Source organism: Lissotriton helveticus, chromosome 2_1 (genome assembly GCF_964261635.1).
Source record: "Lissotriton helveticus chromosome 2_1, aLisHel1.1, whole genome shotgun sequence".
Taxonomy (NCBI): Eukaryota; Metazoa; Chordata; class Amphibia; order Caudata; family Salamandridae; genus Lissotriton; species Lissotriton helveticus.
In genome coordinates, this window is record NC_136059.1 from 554760974 (window position 1) to 554779802 (window position 18829).

At 44.4% G+C, this 18829-nt stretch overlaps 1 protein-coding gene across 2 annotated transcripts in view; it reads right to left on the reverse strand.

The window, feature by feature from the left end:
- The window catches only part of PDE8B (phosphodiesterase 8B), a 1092370-nt gene that overhangs the window by 108241 nt on the left and 965300 nt on the right, over positions 1 to 18829 (reverse strand). For both annotated transcript variants that reach the window (XM_078677318.1, XM_078677317.1), the window contains 2 exons: positions 14442 to 14519; positions 5990 to 6066 (listed from right to left, as the gene is read on the reverse strand). In XM_078677318.1, the coding sequence (XP_078533444.1) occupies positions 5990 to 6066; positions 14442 to 14519 (155 nt within the window). The remainder of the gene's footprint in view (positions 1 to 5989; positions 6067 to 14441; positions 14520 to 18829) is intronic.

An 18829-nucleotide genomic window follows, 5' to 3' on the forward strand; every position in this document is an offset into this window, starting at 1 on the left:
CTGACATGTGAGGCCAGTGAAAGTGACAGACAAGTCTGTCCCATGTTTTGTTCTGGCCTAGGTGTCCTGCTAAGGGAATATCGTGTGCCGAGGTAAGAAGGAAGCCCCTAAATTGCAGAGGTATGACCAACCTCCTGGTTGCACCAGGCTTGGGGTCTCTACCCTCTGAATAAAGGAGCCCATCATCCCAATAAACCTTATGGGTACCTTGAGCATTCCCAGCAGCCTCAGCAGCAGCCTGCTGTCTGAGGGGTTCAAGAGAAGGACAGGATAACTGAGCCTGCCCCAAGTCTGCCCTAGAAGGTCCCCCTGTCCCCAGAAACTCAACCTGATCAGGTTCAAGCTCTATAGGGACAGTTCCTTCAGGGGTCTCAGAATCATCTTCCTGTGAAGGCTGATCCTCACTTGTAGGCATTTGGGAAGGCACAGCCTTTACCCTCCTGTTCCTTGTCTTGGAAGGTACTTGATCCATTGTTCCAGGATCCAAGACCTGGGGTTCAGAGAGGCACTTTTTGGCCTGTGACCTGGTCACAGCAAGGACATGTGATGATATCCCTAACATCTCTGAATGAGTCCTGTACTCAACTTCTGACCATAGAGAGCTCTCCAGGTCATTGCCCAACAAACATTCTACTGGGAGATCAGCACTAACCACAACTCTTTTTAGGCCAGTTACCCCTCCCCAGGAAAAGTTAACAATTGCCACACTATGTGTAGTAGTGACATTGCTGGCATTGGTCACCAGGTAATTATCACCTGGTATGTACTGTCCAGGGTCCACAAAGCTAGGTGTCACCATAGTGACCCTGGCACATGTGTCCCTGTATGCTTGAGCCACTTTTTCATTAATTAAAGGTGTCTGTCTGTACTCGCCCAAATTATTGGGACTGACAGTAGGGGAAAAATCAATCTCCCCATCACAAATCAGAACAGCCTGTGTGGGGACTCTGACTAGGTCAGAATCTCCATCAGTTCCCAAGGTGATACCCACTACCCCCTTAGTCTGTGGACCAACACTGCCAACTGTACTAGTGGGTGCAGGTGCCTTAGGGGCTGCAGTGTTGGGGGCTCCACCCTTTTTACAATCACTTGTCCAGTGAGTGGTGTTTTTGCAAAAGCTACACCAGGGTTTTCTTTGACCTTCTTTCTTCTTCTTCTTGGAAGTTTGGGACCCACCCTCTGTATTAGTTTGGGGCCCTGTTGAAGACTTCTGGTCTTTAGCTTTCTGCTCCCCACCCTTCTGGTCTGTTTTCTTTTGGTCAACACCCTGGTTCTGGTTCTGGTTCTTTTGCTTAACTCTGGTTCTAACCCATTTGTCTGCCCTCTTTCCCAATTCTTGGGGAGAGGTTAGATCTGAGTCAACCAAATATTGATGCAACTGCTGGTTCAGACAGTTATTTAAAATCTGTTCTCTCATAAGCAAATTGTACAATCCTTCATAGTCTGTAACCTTACTTCCCAGCAACCAGCCCTCCAGAACCTTAGTGGCACATTCAACAAATTCAGACCAGTCCTGAGTCAGTGTCTTCTGGGTGTCTCTGAACATTAACCTGTACTGTTCAGTGGTTAAGCCTAACCCATCAATCAGAGCACTCTTCAGGACCAGGTAGTTTCTAGAATCCCCATCACTAACTGTGAGGAGTCTGTCTCTGCCTCTACCTTCAAAGGAGAGCCACAAGATTGCTGCCCACTGCTCCTGAGGGACCTGCTGTACTTTGCAAGCTCTCTCAAGTGCAGTCATCCATTTGTGGATATCATCCCCAACTTTGTAGGGGGGCACAATCTTACTCAGGTTTCTATTGTCATAGGACCTGTCTTTATCCTTAGGGATAGTGCTGCCACCAGTGGATTCTAAGCCACTCTTTCTAGGCTGCCTTGCTATAGCAAGTTTCTCTTTGGCCAGGGCAACCTCTAACTCTTGCCTCTGGATCCTAAGTTCAGCCTCTCTCATTTTGGCCTCATGTTCCCTTCTCTGAGGGCTAGTCAACTCCCTTCTGGAGTTGCCATGAGAACCTCTAGAAACATGGGAAGTATTGGACTCACCTGAGTGATTCCTCCTCCTCCTATGCTCCTGGTTAAGTCCATTTGGGCGTCTGAATGGGTTGGACCCACCTTCAGTCCCAAATAAGCTTAAGTTAGCCTGGTTAAGCCTGCTGACTAACACCTGGCTATTTCTACCATCATCAGAATCGCTTTCTTCCTCCTCCTCCTCCTCTTCTTCTTCCTCAGGCTGAGTATTCCCAGGGGTCTGGTCTTCCTCATCTATCTGGATGACAGGGGCAGGGGCATCAGGGTTATCATCTTCAGTGGGAGATCCTCCATCTCCAGTCTCTGAGGGGCCTGGTTTGGAGTTCTTTAGAGCTTCAGACTGGTCTAACAGCTCTCTGAGGTGTCCTGCTGTAGGAGTAGGCCCTGTTTTGATTCCTCTCATGGAACACAGTTGCCTCAGTTCCTTAAATGGAAAGATAGCAAATTTGGATGGTGCCCTTGGAGGGTCACTCTCAACAGAGATGGTTCCAGTGGATCCCTCTGCTCCAGACATTGCTCTAGTGTGGTGGATGTGTTGCAATCTACCTACACTTGTGTTTTCCTACAAAACCTATCTAGTAGTTGTAGTCAGGGTGTGCTACTCCCTATCCTCTACAACAACTAAGTTCAGTAGAACTTAAGTATATCTAGTCTTGTTTTAGTGTACCTATCAGGTACCTGTATGATCTTTCAAATGATATTTTCAAAGATTGTAATGGTAAAACAACAGCAAGCTCAAATCCCACCGCTGCCACCAATGTGAGAAGTTGGCTTGGTATATGATGCTCACTAGTTCTAGTGATCACCTTGTACCATGCCAAGCAACCCTTATGGTGCAGGTTGTAAAGTCAACCTTATAGACAAGCTATCCTAGGGGTAGCATGGACTAAGCAGTCTTAGGCTAAACTCTGTAAAGGCATGTGAAGCAAGCTGTTTTACCATACACAAGCCCTTGAATACCAAATGAAAGGACACCACACAGATATATATTGAAAATATATATAGATTTATTTCTACAAATATCCCTGATACTCTTTATGAGCACAGAAGCAAATGCGTTAAAACAAAACACAGTTTAAATACACATAAGTTGCACAATTATGGATGAGCCCTAGGGGCCACCTAAACCATATACTAAAATAGTGGTATAAGAACCACTATGGGGAAAGTGAAGAGGCCTAGGGCCTGGGGAATCGCTGGAGCTGTTCGGGACTAGTAGTGAAGAAGTCAGGAAAGGCCCGCGGGACTCGGGTGCAGTGCGGAAAGTGCACGCTTTACCAATGCAATGTCAATGGTGCTTAAAAGTTACAAAGTTAGTTATTAAGGAACCTTCCGAGTGACCTAGAAGGATAAAACTTTAGACACAGACACTAGAGGTGTATACCAGTGTGGGAACACCGGCGTTGCTGAGTTACCTCACCCACAGGAAGCGGGTGCACAGGGTCGAAGTAGTGTCGGGTTTCGTCACGCAGGTCGATGGTGCTTGGAGCTGAAGATGCTGCAGGCGGCTCGAGGTGAAGAGTTCCGGTAGATCCAAGGGTGGATCTGAAGAGGTGAAGACCTGAAAGCAGAGGGGACAATGTTCAAAGTCACTAGCCAGTGACTACCATGGAACCAGGAAGGAACCAGGCGATGTCGGGTGCAAACAGGTGATGTCGTGAAGATTGTCTCTGCAGCCACATGGACACGAAGAGGTCAAGGACGTCCAGGAGTCGGTCACGAGCTGTCCCACATAGGCTCTCGCTGATGGCGGTGTCGGCAACTTGATTGGAGCAAACAGGCCTTGGCTAAAGCAAGCCACGCAGGAAGTGATTCAAGCTTCTCACTCGGACCAGCAAGGTCAGAGCGGGTGCTCCTTTTCAGGGGAGCAAGGGCCAATCTGGAGCAACCAGACCAGCAGTGTAGTTTGCCGTTTTCGTCGCCAAGATGGCCGCTAGCCACGTGGCAAGTGGCCGGGATGGCGCGTCGAGTGGCACAGTGCAAAAGGGCCCCACGCAGATCGTGGAGATGCTGGGGGGCTGATCTTCGGTGCAAGGGCTGCTCGAGGTTAGGGCTTCTCAAATCCCAAAGCACAGCATCGAGGGTGCCTCAGGTGCTGCGCAGTCAGCTTCTCGGGTATCTTTCAAGAGGTCCGGTCCCACGTCTCTCGGTGCCTCCATGGGTCCCTTCTTTGCAGGGACTGTGGATCGGGCTGTGAGAAGTCTGGGAGTCTGGGTCTTGTCAGGCTCTGGGCTCGGGCTCCGGCGGCGGCAAAGCAGACGTCGAGTTGCTGGTTGGTGCCTGTGTTCACAGGGTGGTCACTCCTTGGCCACAAGGGAGATTCTCTTCCGTCTTCTGTGCAGCAGAATGTCGAAGTCCAGTCTTCTTCTGTATTTCAAGTTGATTCAGGATGATCTGAAGTCTCAGGACACAGCTGCCACTCTTATTCTAATCTGGGGGGCCGGATCACCTACTAGGTCCCTCCTCTGGGTGGAACCAGGAAGGGGGGTGGTTACACCCCCTTTCCTTTGTCCAGTTTCATGCCAGGACTGGGGCTGGAAAGCCCCAGCACCGGTTTGAACTGGCCTATGCACAGGGACACCTTGTGTGCCCCAGGCATGTCTGATTCTATTCAGCCCTGTCCTACCCAATACACAAAATCCTGTCTGGAGTGGTGCTAGCACCTCCCCAGGCAGGAAACCCTTTGTCCAAGCTGCCCTCGCTGGAAGGACTCCCAGCAGCAGGAGGTCAGACTTGTGTCTGTGGTGGCAGCATCCATTTTGTGATGCTGAGGCTCTGTTTAACTTTAACCGGGGTTCAGGCTAGGTACATGTCGTGTCCCTCTAGAAGGGTGGAATGCTACCCCCGTTGCCAGAACTGGCGAGGGGGTAGTATTCCAATTCGTATGACACCTTACTCGACATGTTTTGATAAAGCCAAACCCAAGATAGCATTTAACCACAAGGTTCATAATGCACTTAAGAGTATATGGTATGGCAGTATCATGAAACAGCTAAAGGACATGGTTCCGAAAGCTGCAGACAGGCTCAGCTCATGCCAGAGCACCATCTCACATATTTCCAAGCACTCTGCCTCCAGGATTGATGAGGCCTTCCATAGGAGTGACTGATAGGAACATATGTGTCCATTTTAGGTTAGGTATAGGCATACTACACCTAAGTAAGGGGTGGTTACACCGACAGTGATCAGCCAGTTGTGTCAAATATGGAGGCCAGGCCAGGGGTGGCACAATACCTGCTGCAGCCCCTGGTAGGCCTTGGAAGCACCTATGCCCTGGGTACCTGGGTACACTGTTACAGGGGCCAATAAGGTGAACCAGTTCCAATTTCGTTATGCACCTAAAGTACATGGGTAACAATTTAGAGAGAGAACAGCAGGCTGTGGGTCTGATTAGCAGGCCCACAGCCACATTAAGTCATAAACCAGTGAAGCAAAAAGCAAAAATTTGGGGTGACCATAGGATAGCAGACCCTACTCTCCTACATTTAGCACTAGACTTGCACTTATTTGGGGATAACAAATATTATATTTACTATATTTTTCGGCGAGGGGAGCACTAAAGCTTCAGTGGGTTGCTTGGAAAACTTTTCAGGATGCAGCTGAATAAGAAATACAAAAAAGTAAGACCTGCTCCTACGGTTGTATGGTAAGTTACTGAGTATGTTATTACAATCACATTAAGAGAGTACATGCCACAATATATTCTCCTCTTGCATTTCCACTCATCTCTTTATCACCTCTGTATATTTCTATTTTGCACTTCATTCGGAAATCTTCCATAATTGCACTTTCTCTAACCCCTCTGAAAGTCCACACAATGTTTTTGGATATAGGGTTTGTTGAGTTACCATCCTACAGAGTAGGTTGCTTTGGGCGAGACAACACCGCCCATTTTTTTGTCGCAAGGAAACTGTGTATTGATGTGTAGGTTCATGGCACATCTGCAACACTTATATCATACCTTTGTGATGGGAGCTTCTATTGTCATGGAGTGGATTCGCGCCATCGATGAATACCTGCGATTTTGTAAGCTTGGTGCTGGTAAGAAAAACAAAAGACACTGGTCAATCATGTAGCTAGAAGAATGTCCGGCTTCAATTCCTCCCTGTATATGTTGCAATGCATAATAAAGTAGCAGTCATATAATACTGTCAATTCAATATTTTAGCCAATATAGTTAAGACATACAAAGAAATATTCAAAAACAGTCAACATTTCTTTAAAATGCATACAGGCCTAATGTTTGAGGACATCACTGGCTTGAGAAATTCCAGCAAACCTAAAAGTGCAACAACACAAATTGAGAAGAAATATCAGCTTGAAAAGGTATCATTTCTTGTTGGTGTACCTGGCAGAAAATACAATTTTAAATAGAGAGTCATGTTGTAAATTATTTTCGTAACTTGGAACTGGCATCAGAGTCCATCTGGGTCTGGGATGTTTGGTGCAGCTGTGAGATGTGAGATGCCTCTCCCATCTTAGCCCCAACCCTCGACTCCTTGGATCACCACTCCTTCTGTACCCTCACTCTCCCTCGTTACAATGACCCTCCACAGGGACTGGCAGTAAGCTGTAATTATTTACCAGTTCACACTTCAGGCATGTAGTGTGCACCAACCAGCCACATTCTCTAACGTCCCTAGCATCCAAAGAAGTGCGTCAATGTCCCCTCATCTCAAATCTTCTTTTTATGCTTTGCCTACTTCTTTTTATTATTTTAAGATATTAGTTCAACACTAGGGCATCCATTTTGTTGGATGGATTTGCCTCACACACCCAGAAGGGTGTCATGCTTCATCATCGGCGGTTGCTCCTCGTCGGGGAGGCGGTGCAATCCCCGACGGGCTCACCTCAAAGAGGGGCTCTTTGGCGGAGATCTTTTTCCAACAGCCTTATGGTGAGGTGTGGGTGTGTGGGCAGGATGGTGTGTGGTAGTGAAAAGGGATGTTAAAATGTAGCTAAGGGTACCGGAATTAACTTTATTCTGGGGGTCCCCTGGCTGCAATTAAAAACAGGGGGCTAGCTCACTAGGTGTCAACGAGTAAGGTCAGGTGACCCTAGATGGGGCTAGGGGTGAAGATGGTCGACATGTTTCCCGCACTGGGTAATAGTTACCCGCGATTCATCAGGACCTATAAAAAGGTGAACAACAACATGCTGCCGATGATGAAGCATGACACCCTTCTGGGTGTGTGAGGCAAATCCATCCAACAAAATGGATGCCCTAGGGTGTTACTCTTACACCTTTGGTCACGCCAGTTAGATCTTCCCTTAGTCACACATAGGAACAGTCCGGCAACTCCTTTTTGTTGTATTCTCAGATACGGGCACACGCTGTGACTGGACCTTCCACCAATCTGAGTGGTAATTAGTGTCCATTGATCAAATGATCACCTCTCCTCCCTCTTTTTGACAAAAATTAGTTCAACACTGACATGCAGTTTCGATGGAGGCTGTTATTATCATGATATTTGCTAAAAGGGTTCTTCATGGTTTTATGATTCAATTAGTCTATGAAAATGTGCAGTGTTTTTAGGTCTTGTCTTTGCAGCGCGCATTCGCCTCAAGACAAAAATACATTTTTCCGTTGCTTTGGCTTTTCAGCCAAGCACGTGCATGCGTTCCAATGCCATCAATGGCAACGCGTGCACGTCAGGAGATTCACTCGCGGGAGCGCGCGCCACCATCTGGCAGCAATTATCGCTCCTGCAAGTGAATCGCGCCCGTTCCCCCACTCTCCCCCCGCCGCGTGAGGTGCGCGTATTTGTGCTTGTTTGGCTAGGGTAATCGCGAACCCTCGCTTCGCCAGCCGGTGGGAAGTCGAGACACTCTCTTACCAACGCAGACTCATTGTTATGCCAGCGCCCTTTGTCTAGTGCTGTGACTCACATACGTGCGGCCTCACAGGGCCTTAATGTGACGTATTGGAACATTTCACCAGTTTCTCTTCAGAACTGCGGACAAAATGGCCTTTATGCGAATATTGGTTGGTTACACAGCGTGTTTTTCAGTAAATAGTCTTTCCTCAAAACTCATCCCGAAGTAGCTGAATGTCGCTCGTTCCCTTTAAAACCTCTCTCGTGCTCGTTTAGCCTCCAATCCGACTGGCTCTGCAGAAGCGTAGGGCAAGCCGCATGTGACCAGTGGCACTGAGCAGCGAGCGAATGACGGCAGCTTGCCTCACACTGCTGCAGTATGGGCTGAGCTCCACCACACCCAGCAGGCACTAGCAGCGGCATGCTGGCAGATGGCCTGTCCTGCTGCGGTGCGGGCACAGCTTGCTCCGGGGCACGCAGCTTGGGCTCTGTGGCAGCTGGCCTGTGTGCTGCTGCTGCAGTGGTGGCTCACATCGACCAGCCGCACCCAGCACCGGCTGCAGAAAGCTCATTCTGGTGCAGGTTTCTGTCTGCAGTGGTACGCCCCACAGACCCCCACATTTGTGCAGCGTGAGCTGTTGTGTTTGACAGTCCACGTTTAGCAATACAGAACCCACACTAGTGCAGTGTGGGCTGGGGTCAATCAGCTGCATGCAGCACTAGCGTCACTTGCTCAGAATGGTCTTCGCCTGTCTGGCCTGCTGCTGCCTCAACCGGTATTGCATTAGTGCCCGATCAGCCGCAGCCAGTACCTGCACCATAGGTTCTGCATTAGTCTAAAATATATATATATATATATTTCTATATATATATATATATATATATATAATCACGGTCAGTACATTGGTGTTTTATGGCATTCCCTCCATGGCAAAACCAAAGGTGGTGATGGACGGAGCGTTGACAATACAAACACTCACCCCCAGTCAACTGATCTGGGTTTAATCCATCACCGTTCTTTAGCTCACTCCGCCACCCCAGTTCAGACATGGCCATATGCAAATCAGTCTGACCCTGTGCCTCATGGGAACAGTCCAGCCCGAACTGTCAAGCCATGTCTTCCCTGGACCGGAATCAAGCTTCCCAGGACCGGTTTCTGGCATTACAGCCGTCTTCAGTCGGGCTTGCTTGACTCCAGTGGCAAAGTGAGCAAGGGACTCACGTCTGAGCATACGCTGCCAACTTAGGGCGAACAAAGAAAAACCAAAGGTGGTGATGGACGGAGCGTTGACAATATAAACACTCATCCCCAGTCAACTGATCTGGGTTAAATCCATCACCGTTCTTTAGCTCACTCCGCCACCCCAGTTCAGACATGGCCATATGCAAATCAGTCTGACCCTGTGCCTCATGGGAACAGTCCAGCCTGAACTGCCAAGCCATGTCTTCCCTGGACCAGAATCAAGCTTCCCAGGAGCGGTTTCTGGCATTACAGCCGTCTTCAGCTGGGCTTGCTTGACTCCAGTGGCAAAGTGAGCAAGGGACTCACGTCTGAGCATATGGCCATGTCTGAACTGGGGTGGCAGAGTGGGCTAAAGAACGGTGATGGATTAAACCCAGATCAGTTGACTGGGGGTGAGTGCTTGTATTGTCAATGCTCCGTCCATCATTTCCTTTGGTTTTTCTTTATTCCCTCCATTGCCTCAGATGGGTGCAGTATGGACGGGGTCCTAAAGGCCACAGACCGCACAGGGCCAGAGCCTCGACACTGGTTTAGCACAAGCTCTGCCCCACTAACTGCAGTCAGCACCGCCATCGGATACTACACAGAGGTGCAGCGTGGGATATGTTTGACACTTCATTTTATTTTTCACCTCGTTTAACAAATTTTTTTAAATTGGGTTCACTCGAGTTCATTCGAGTTTGCCTGAACGCCGTATCAACACGTAGTATTTCTTTCATTTCTACCGTGGTCCCGAAACGTCACATTGCTCACTAGGAACTTCAAACATCACTTCCGGGTCAGGAATATTAAGACCCGGCATGTGCGTAAAACTTCACTTCACCTTTTCGGAGTAGCTGCACACCGACCCGTGGTGTCACCCAACAACATTTGACCGTGGTAAGCGTAATCTTGTTCATGACAAACACTGTGTCAAGAACGTTGTTTTGACTTTCTCGAGCCTATTCCGCTTCGAAATTCACATTCAGTTACAGGAGGGTTCTTTTTTGTTTCAGAGTGCGGTCTGTGAACCCGAATAACTCCGCAAACGTTTTGACCTGACTCAGGCTTTATTTTTTAAAAATCAGGTATGTTTGTAATCACCATATCGGAAAATTCAATATGGCACGCACATTGAATGTATTATTCTAAGAATCCAATATACGCTTTTTCAGGTCGAATTGAGTTCCTATTCAAAAGGACAGTTTAAAGTGCTCTAAAAGTGGACAGATTTGGGAGGTATGATTTTTGTTTTAATTATTGATGAAATATGATGCGTTCTACGAACGGAGAAAAAATTGTGTACATTATCAGTTTGTTTGTCGATTTCACAAAATGTCGTCAATGATTCAGCATATTTACGTGCCATGTAGCCTCATGTAACACACATTTAAAAAAGTTTGTGAAAATATGAACACAAAAAGTTTTTTGCAATAATATCTCAGTTTGAAAGCTAACGAAGTGCATCAATGAATATATGACAGTTGTGCTTATTTTCTTTGACAGTGAATTAACGCCCCTGACGAAGGGCTTAATGCCCGAAATGCATTGGGCCAATTATAATTTGGATATTTGAACAAATGAAATTTTGAAAAACAATGATGGAAAGAAATAATTGAATGATTTAATAAACTTTTCACTTGAAAGTACGAAGTATAAAGGAAATTTATTGTGCAGTGTGCAACTGAGGACGTCATTCCCGATAGGAATGGCGCTACCATATGTACATTAAGCCTCCAAGGCTCAGAAGGAGGAACTAATTTAGCACCTAACTACATTGAAAATTAACATTTTACCACAAAAACAAGCACGAGTGCGACGGTTCTCTGTTCTATCCTATATGTTTGACAGGCCACACCGAGTACCACTGACCCCACACTGGTGCATTATGGGCTCTGCCCTACTGGTCACTCCCGGTATCACCACCCCCATGGTGTCAACGAGCGTAACGTAACTCAGTACTCGTCTCTGCATGTTTAGTTTTCCTGGCGGGGCTCACGTTTCTATATGACTTGTTGTGTGTTAGTGTGTATGCGTAGGCTGGTAATGTTATGTGTGCTTGTATAAATGTGTTATTTTATTTTCATTGGGGGATATCCATTGGCGTCCATTTGAGTTTCTGTGTTTGTGCACTGGGACTTTCGATGGCCTGAGAGTGTGTTCTTGCCGCTGTGCTCAAGTCTTTCTCCATCTTTGAGTATTTGCCTCTGTATGTGTCTCTGTGGCAGTGTCTCTATGTGTCTGTCTTTTTATTTGTATGACTGTCTGAATGTGTCTCTATGTGCCAGTTGTTTGTGGATTGTGCCTGCTTGATTTCATATTTCTGTGTCCATTTGTTGGCGTTTCTCTGTGCATGTCTATGCTTGACTTAGTGCCTTTGCCAGTTTTTGTGTGCCTGTCCGACTGCGTGTTTCTGTGCCGGTTTCTGTCGGTGCTTGTCTGTCATTAAGTATTTTCCTGAGCCAATAGTTATGCATGGCGATGTACGGGTTGGCCTGTTGACCTTTGTGTCTGTGTACTAGGATACCTATTTGCCTATCTTCTAATGGGCGCAATAATTGTGTGCGGTAGTTTTGTGTCTCTCTATCGTGTGAATGAGTTGTGGTGTTCGCGGGTCTATTCATCAAGTTTGTCGGTTTATCACTTCCTGTCTGGCTACATGTGCCATTTAATTTCTTCGTATATTTTTTAGAGCATGTTGGGCTGCATTGTTCCTTGTTATGGTGTGTGCACAAACCGTGCTTCCAGGTGTTCGTGTGGTTGTCTTTCTGTCTGAGTGTAACTGACTGTTGTGGACTGTGATATGCATGTGATTCTATCTCTGTATCAGTTGAAGCTTGCTGTCTGTCCATGTATCTGCGTAACTATTTGCTTGTGTGTCAGCTGCTCGTCTGCGTGTGTTAACAAATGTGCCTGGCTGTATGTGCTTGCCTTTCTGTCAATGCTCCTGGCTTTCCTGTTTGCTTGCCCGTGATTTCCTCCTATGTCCACCCACGCGCCTGTTTGTGTTTGTGCTATGGGTTTTGTGATGTCTCTCCACTTGCTTTCTTCCCACTTGCTTCAGAACCCCCACACTGTTCTTCCATACCTTCTTTGTGTCCCTCCTCTGTTATTAACATTCCTTATTAGAAAATTGGAATGTTGGGCGCTCCATTGCAGATAATGGAGTGCTCCCTGCTTCTACGGGCTGGTAAAGGCCCGCAGAGCAACATTCCAATGTTCTACAAAGGCTTCTCGAAGTTCGAGGGGATTTATATCCCCTCGAGCTTCGAGAACCCTTTGTTTAATTTGTTAGAACATTCTGCCCTCTAGTGGCAGAATGTTATAATAGCCTTATAGCCCTTCGTAGCAGGGCTATACGGCTATTAAAGGCCCGCTGTTTCGTTAAAGTCCCTCGCCTTCGGCTCGGGCCTTTAACGATTCAGCGGGCCTTTAATAGCCGGTATAGCCCGCTACGGTGGGCTATAAGGCTATATTAACACCTGCCGGGCAGGTAACTCGTCAGTGTGGTTATGGCTGTGGGATACACCCACTCTCGGAGAGAGCTGTTATTGTGTAGGACGGTGTATCCCACAACCATAACCAGCCCGTAGGGTGATGCCTGGAATAAGGCAACACTTTTAGATTTTGTGAAGCGCCTTGAGGCAGAATGCTGAGCCTGGACGCGTTCTAACAGGTTATGCCTAGGGGAGAGCAAACTCGCTCAGTGAGTCCCTACCACTCAGACCGCTGATCTTGCTCCCTGCAGTGACCTTTTAAATGAGGATTATTAGTGTGACCTATGAAAGGGGTTGTGAATATTTCGTTATTGCTTAACATATCCCCACAGTATAGGTTAGTGCGCTTTGCTATTCTTAAAATATAATACATACTATCACCCGGTGCTGGCCTTTCCCAAAGCACATCTGTGAGCCATCCTTGTCTGACACCTGTCCCCAGGCGCTAGGAAATCTGCTGGGAGCTTGTAAATTCATTTTTCTGCTAATGGTCGTAGTTAGAAGAGCAGTGTATGTTAAACTGGGAGCACACGCCTTGTTTTGCTCCGAGGCAAACAATACTCTTGGACCGATTGTACAAGTCACTTGTGCTCTCCTGCTAGTCCTGGCTATGGCCCCTGAAGTGGACCCTTTAATACCTTGAATTCTCTTAGTACACAGTGTTACAGCAGTGCTCTCACAGACACCTTCTTCTCACGCTATTTAATAAATACTTGTCTACTGTGCGACCCAGAGCATACTGACTACTGAAGTCTGTTTTTAGGTCGAGCCTAGGCAGCACATTCGCTGCTCTGAGTGGCAAGCGCTATTGAGGAATGCAGGTGAAGCTCCGCCCACTATCCATCCATCTTTTCAATTGGCTCCTGCTATTGTAATTTCTAAATGGTTGCTTCTGATTCGTTAATAGGCTTGTTAGTCCCACGTTAGTAACGCCTTGTCTGTATTTTAACCTCCCATGAAGACTAGACTTTTTACTTGTGTTACACAGTCTGTTTTAGCTAAAGCCTGAGCACTATATTCTATAATGTCTTTAATGTAGCTGCTTTTGCAGGCATGACAGACTCTTTCTAACTCACCCTGTTTTCATGACAGCGTGGCGCTCAATCATGGACGCTGTGCTTTATCTTTCAAAAATACTCCCTACACAGTACAGCACTTCTGCATGCGCTATGCTGCTTAACAAATGCTTTTTATTTTTAAAAGTGCCCTGTACCGCACTTTCACTTTAATGGCGGCAGCGCACCTTTCTTTACACGAGTCGCGTCTTAAGGAAAAGGGGTTGGCCACCATTAAACTCAAAGCGCGGCATGGGGCGCTTTTACAAAAAAAAACATTTATCAACTTAAATGCTTTTTCAGTTTTTTTGTTGTTGTAAAAGCGCCCCATACCGTGCTTTCACTTTAATGGTGATTTCACTTTAATGGTGATTGAGCACCTTTCTTTAGACGCGGACTGTCTAAAGAAAGAGGCGAGGCGGCCATTAAAGTGAAACTTCTGTATATGGCCCTTTTACAAATAAGCATTTGGAGTGCAATAGATCTCGCATTTGTGAGTTTAAGCTATTAGCATTGTAAATGACAATGCCTTTTATTTATGTTTTAAAAACCAAAACATAAATAAAAGGCATTGTCATTTACAATGCCAATAGTCCAAACTCAAGTAAATGCAAGACCTATTGCATTTCAAATGCTTGTTTATCCTGTAACACCCTCTTTTATCACTAGAGCCACGGGCGATGCCAACCAAAAACTATAATAAAATGTAAGTAATTAGTGCTGTAGAGCAGAGGTCCTTGCTGTTAAACACAAACCACTCAACAATTAATCGCAGAAGAAGCATTCCTTACATTCATATAAAAACATTCCATGCTCTCCTTACCATCGCTGCTGCGTGATGTGATTGATTTACCGTCCAGGGATTCTTTCCTTCTGCTCTTGTGCCTGAACGAATGAGTGTCTGTAAATATAAAATTATGCTTTCTTATGTCACGAACAACACAACCTATACCTCTATGCCTGTTGCAGAAAATTTACACTTTATGATCCAACATGCATAGGCATCTGAACTGCAAGAAAAGATATGGATAAGTAGGCGATCTTTAAAGATGGAACCCAGCGCGATCTAAGAATCATTCCGTAGTATTCAACCTTGGTGGACTGTGTGCCAAATGGTTGGGGTGGTAGTGGTGGTGCTGCCGCACTCAGTAAGAGACAGCATTATACTAATTATTCAATAATGACAGACATGAAGTATGCATAAGTTTAATGAAATGCAAGTCCCTAGTGAACCTTCACCATGAAAATGCTTTAAATGTGGACTATATGAATTATGTGTGTATAATGGGCAATGAAAAAGGCAAGGAATGCCGAAACGCATTTGCCATTTAAAAAATACACGAAAGGCATGAATACCATGGAGTGCTCCGTTTTGGTCCATGTGGGGACCTTGGTGAGAATATAATTATGTGACTGCCACAGTCACGCTGGAAGCACCCACCCCAAAGTTTGCTTGGCAGCTGTTTGGCAATTTGGTGGTGATATATATATATATAAATATATATTTTATATTTATATAATATATATATATATATATATGTTTTATATGTATATATATATATATATATATATATAAATATATATATATATATATATTTTTATATATATATATATATATATATATATATATATATATATATATATATATATGATTGAAAACAAATTGCCACAGCATTGAAAAGGTCACACGACAGCGCCCCGACCTTCTGGTCTGTTAAGCCTCGCTGCAACCTGCATTTCACCCACCACAGATTCTTTTCATGTAGCTGACGCGTTTCGAGGCCAAGTCGCCTCTTCTTCATGAGCTTGAAAAGAGCCAGGCATCGAGTGTTCACTTCAACTTATATATATATATGCGAAAGGCGTAATGATGGCAGGTTGTGGGAGCACAGCAAGCAGATAAAAATAAAAAATAACTGAATCACAGCAACTGGAGTTCGTGTGTCTCTCCATCGCCGTTTGGAGAGACTTTGGATTTCGTAATATATATATATATATATATATATATATATATATATATATATAAATATATATATATATATAATATATATATATATATATATATATATATATATATATATACAGATACATACATATATATATATATATATATTCGGAAAAACTCGAACCAACACTCCAGCGGTCCCACAATCCTCAGGAATCCACCGGAGCAAGAGACGAGAGCTGACCCAAGTTGCAGGTGAGAAATTAATTTATTTATTTCATCCGCCAGCAGCATAACGTTTCGGCCTTCCCGGAGGCCTTGTTATATATATATATATATATATATATATATACAGATACATACATAAGTATATATATATTCACTGAAAAAACCATAGGTTATAGACCATATATAGTTAGGAATTAGCATTTACAAAACCTTGAAAATTCACTGAAAAAACCATAGGTTATAGACCATATATAGTTAGGAATTAGCATTTAAAAAACCTTATTTTACTCACACAAAACCATTGAAATTCCATATATAGTTAGTTGCACTAACTATATATCGCGCACCTGCAATCCACTGCTGATCATGTCACATATTACATCATTCATGACATGGTCAGTGACATCACTGATGACATCACTGATGACATCTCAAATGACATCACTGATGACATCACTGATGACAACATCCAGTGACTGTATGTTTCTGTAAAGTTAAAATATGTCTTACATATTGAAGAATGAGTGGATGTATAAGTGTCTGGATGAAGGATTTAGTAGGTGCGTGACTGACTGTATGAGTGAGTGATTAAATGTGTCTCACTGAATGCATGGGTTAGTGACTAAACTGTCTTAATATGTGCATCATTATGTCTGTTGTTCTGTAAACTGCTGCATGTGTTGATCATTAGCTATACGAGAGGCTATATGTGTTATTAATTGGTTGCCCAAGTATTTCTATGGGAGATTGAGTTTGTGTGGGGGTGGCTGGAAGGTGTGTGACTCTATGCATAGATGTGTGAACAGTTTATTCACTAGGTGTATGAGTTCAAGAGTGCATGTGGAAACAGCTACATGGGCAGTTGACTGTGTGCATGAGTGTATTGATGAGTGAATGGATATCTCAATGCTACATGTCATAGTAAGTACATATGTAAAACACAGTACATGTGAGAGTTGGCATATATAAATAACTGTGCATGAGAGCCACCGAATGAGTGAGTGGTTGTATCGATCATTGTGAACTTGTATCAGGGATTGTATAAGAGAGTAAATATGTGTTAGTATATGTTTCAATAAGTAAGGTGTGTTTAACTGTATAGTTGAAGAAATGGAGATGAGATTGTTTCTTTGCATGACTGACTGGGTGTGTGAGTAACTCCATGGATGAGTGGCAGTGTGTGAGTGTCTGTATACACTGAGTGTATCTAAGGTTATATTAGAGTCTGAAGAGGTTTATCGTATTAGCACAAGAATGATGTCAAATGAGATGTCATCAGTGATGTCATCAGTGATGTCATTTGAGATGTCATCAGTGATGTCATCAGTGATGTCACTGACCATGTCATGAATGATGTAATATGTGACATGATCAGCAGTGGATTGCAGGTGCGCGATATATAGTTAGTGCAACTAACTATATATGGAATTTCAATGGTTTTGTGTGAGTAAAATAAGGTTTTTTAAATGCTAATTCCTAACTATATATGGTCTATAACCTATGGTTTTTTCAGTGAATTTTCAAGGTTTTGTAAATGCTAATTCCTAACTATATATGGTCTATAACCTATGGTTTTTTCAGTGAATTTCAATGGTTTTTTAATAGCAAATATCATAAGCTGTCGAATGTCAAGTACGTGGTAAGTGAAAACATTTTCGTGTTTATGCACACTGATCTGCTTTGAATGGTGCCCCCCCCCCCTCATTTCTATTAGGAGTACTCTCTCTTTGCAGATAGTGAAAGGTAGTTAACGCAGGTCTTTGCCCCCATTGTAATCCGTCGTGCCTGCTTCTCTCTCCATTTGATTGATTGTTATCCAAGTATTTACTGTTTTAGAATTAGTTCTCTTTGGTTCATTCTCTATTTACAAACAAACACAGAGTCGCAATACTCTGTTTAGTCTTTGCAGATAACGAAAAATCGTGTAAAAAAAAAAGAAAAGGAATCGAGCAAAATCAGTAGGCCACTAATGGGATCTCTTTTTGACCTCGCTAAAATAGAAACATTAGGAACAACCCCTCATGACAAATACAAAACTAGTGAGATGAACTGAACTCCACACAATGATGGCTGCAAAACAGCTCAGCTCCGCCACCCACCCCGCCCAAAATAACGATAAAGAACGGCTGCCATGATTGGTTGCGGAATGACCACGACGGAGCTACGAAATGGTGCTGCTCTCATGCTAACCCCAGCTTCAGTCTGAAACATCCAGAAACACTGTAGACTACCAATTCGATCAGTTCCGGTAGCGCCCCAATGTAACCCGGTAGAGAAGAACTAGCTCTCCCCTCTTTGACTGATGGTTCTTGTTGCCTGTCCCTTCTGTTGTCATTTAACAGAACTATTTAGCCTGCTGAAAGGGGTTGTGTTCCGACCGCTGGTTGGTGGAGACATTTTGACTATATTCTGTACCTGCGTTGTCGCGTAATGCGTCATATGACGCGCCGCGTTAGCGCATCCGGAAGTCATCCGGGGCGCGCAGCGCGTAACGTAAGCATAACAAGTCATGTGACTTGTTAATAAAACTTTTCATTGGTTCATTTTACTTTTCTTATTGTAATGATGAAAGGCTTGGTCATATGACCTAAAAATTACGCTTTTCATTACTTCCGAACATTATTTTTTCTTAAATATATGTTATAATGTTCCAGGCTAATGTACTTTCCCAGAAATTTTACAACTGTCCTGCAAGTAAAATATATTCTTTTTTCGAGAAAAAGAGCGTTTCTTCGTCCCATGACGGAGCCGTTGAGCAAAAGAGGGTCGACCTGCTGTCTTAGTCGCCGATACGCCTGAATATGAGATTCTTATCGATCACTTTATGTTGCAGGAATAGAAAACACAACAGCCCTTGACCATTTATCTTTACTGCGTTCCTTCGTATTATACCTTTTACCCTTCATGTAATTGGTCTGCTTTATTTCACTTGCCTTTTAATGATTCTAAAACAGTCACTATTATTAAAAACTTTACCAATGTATATACTACTACCATGTTTTCTTTTAAAAACCTTTATTGTGAAAATTTCATTATAC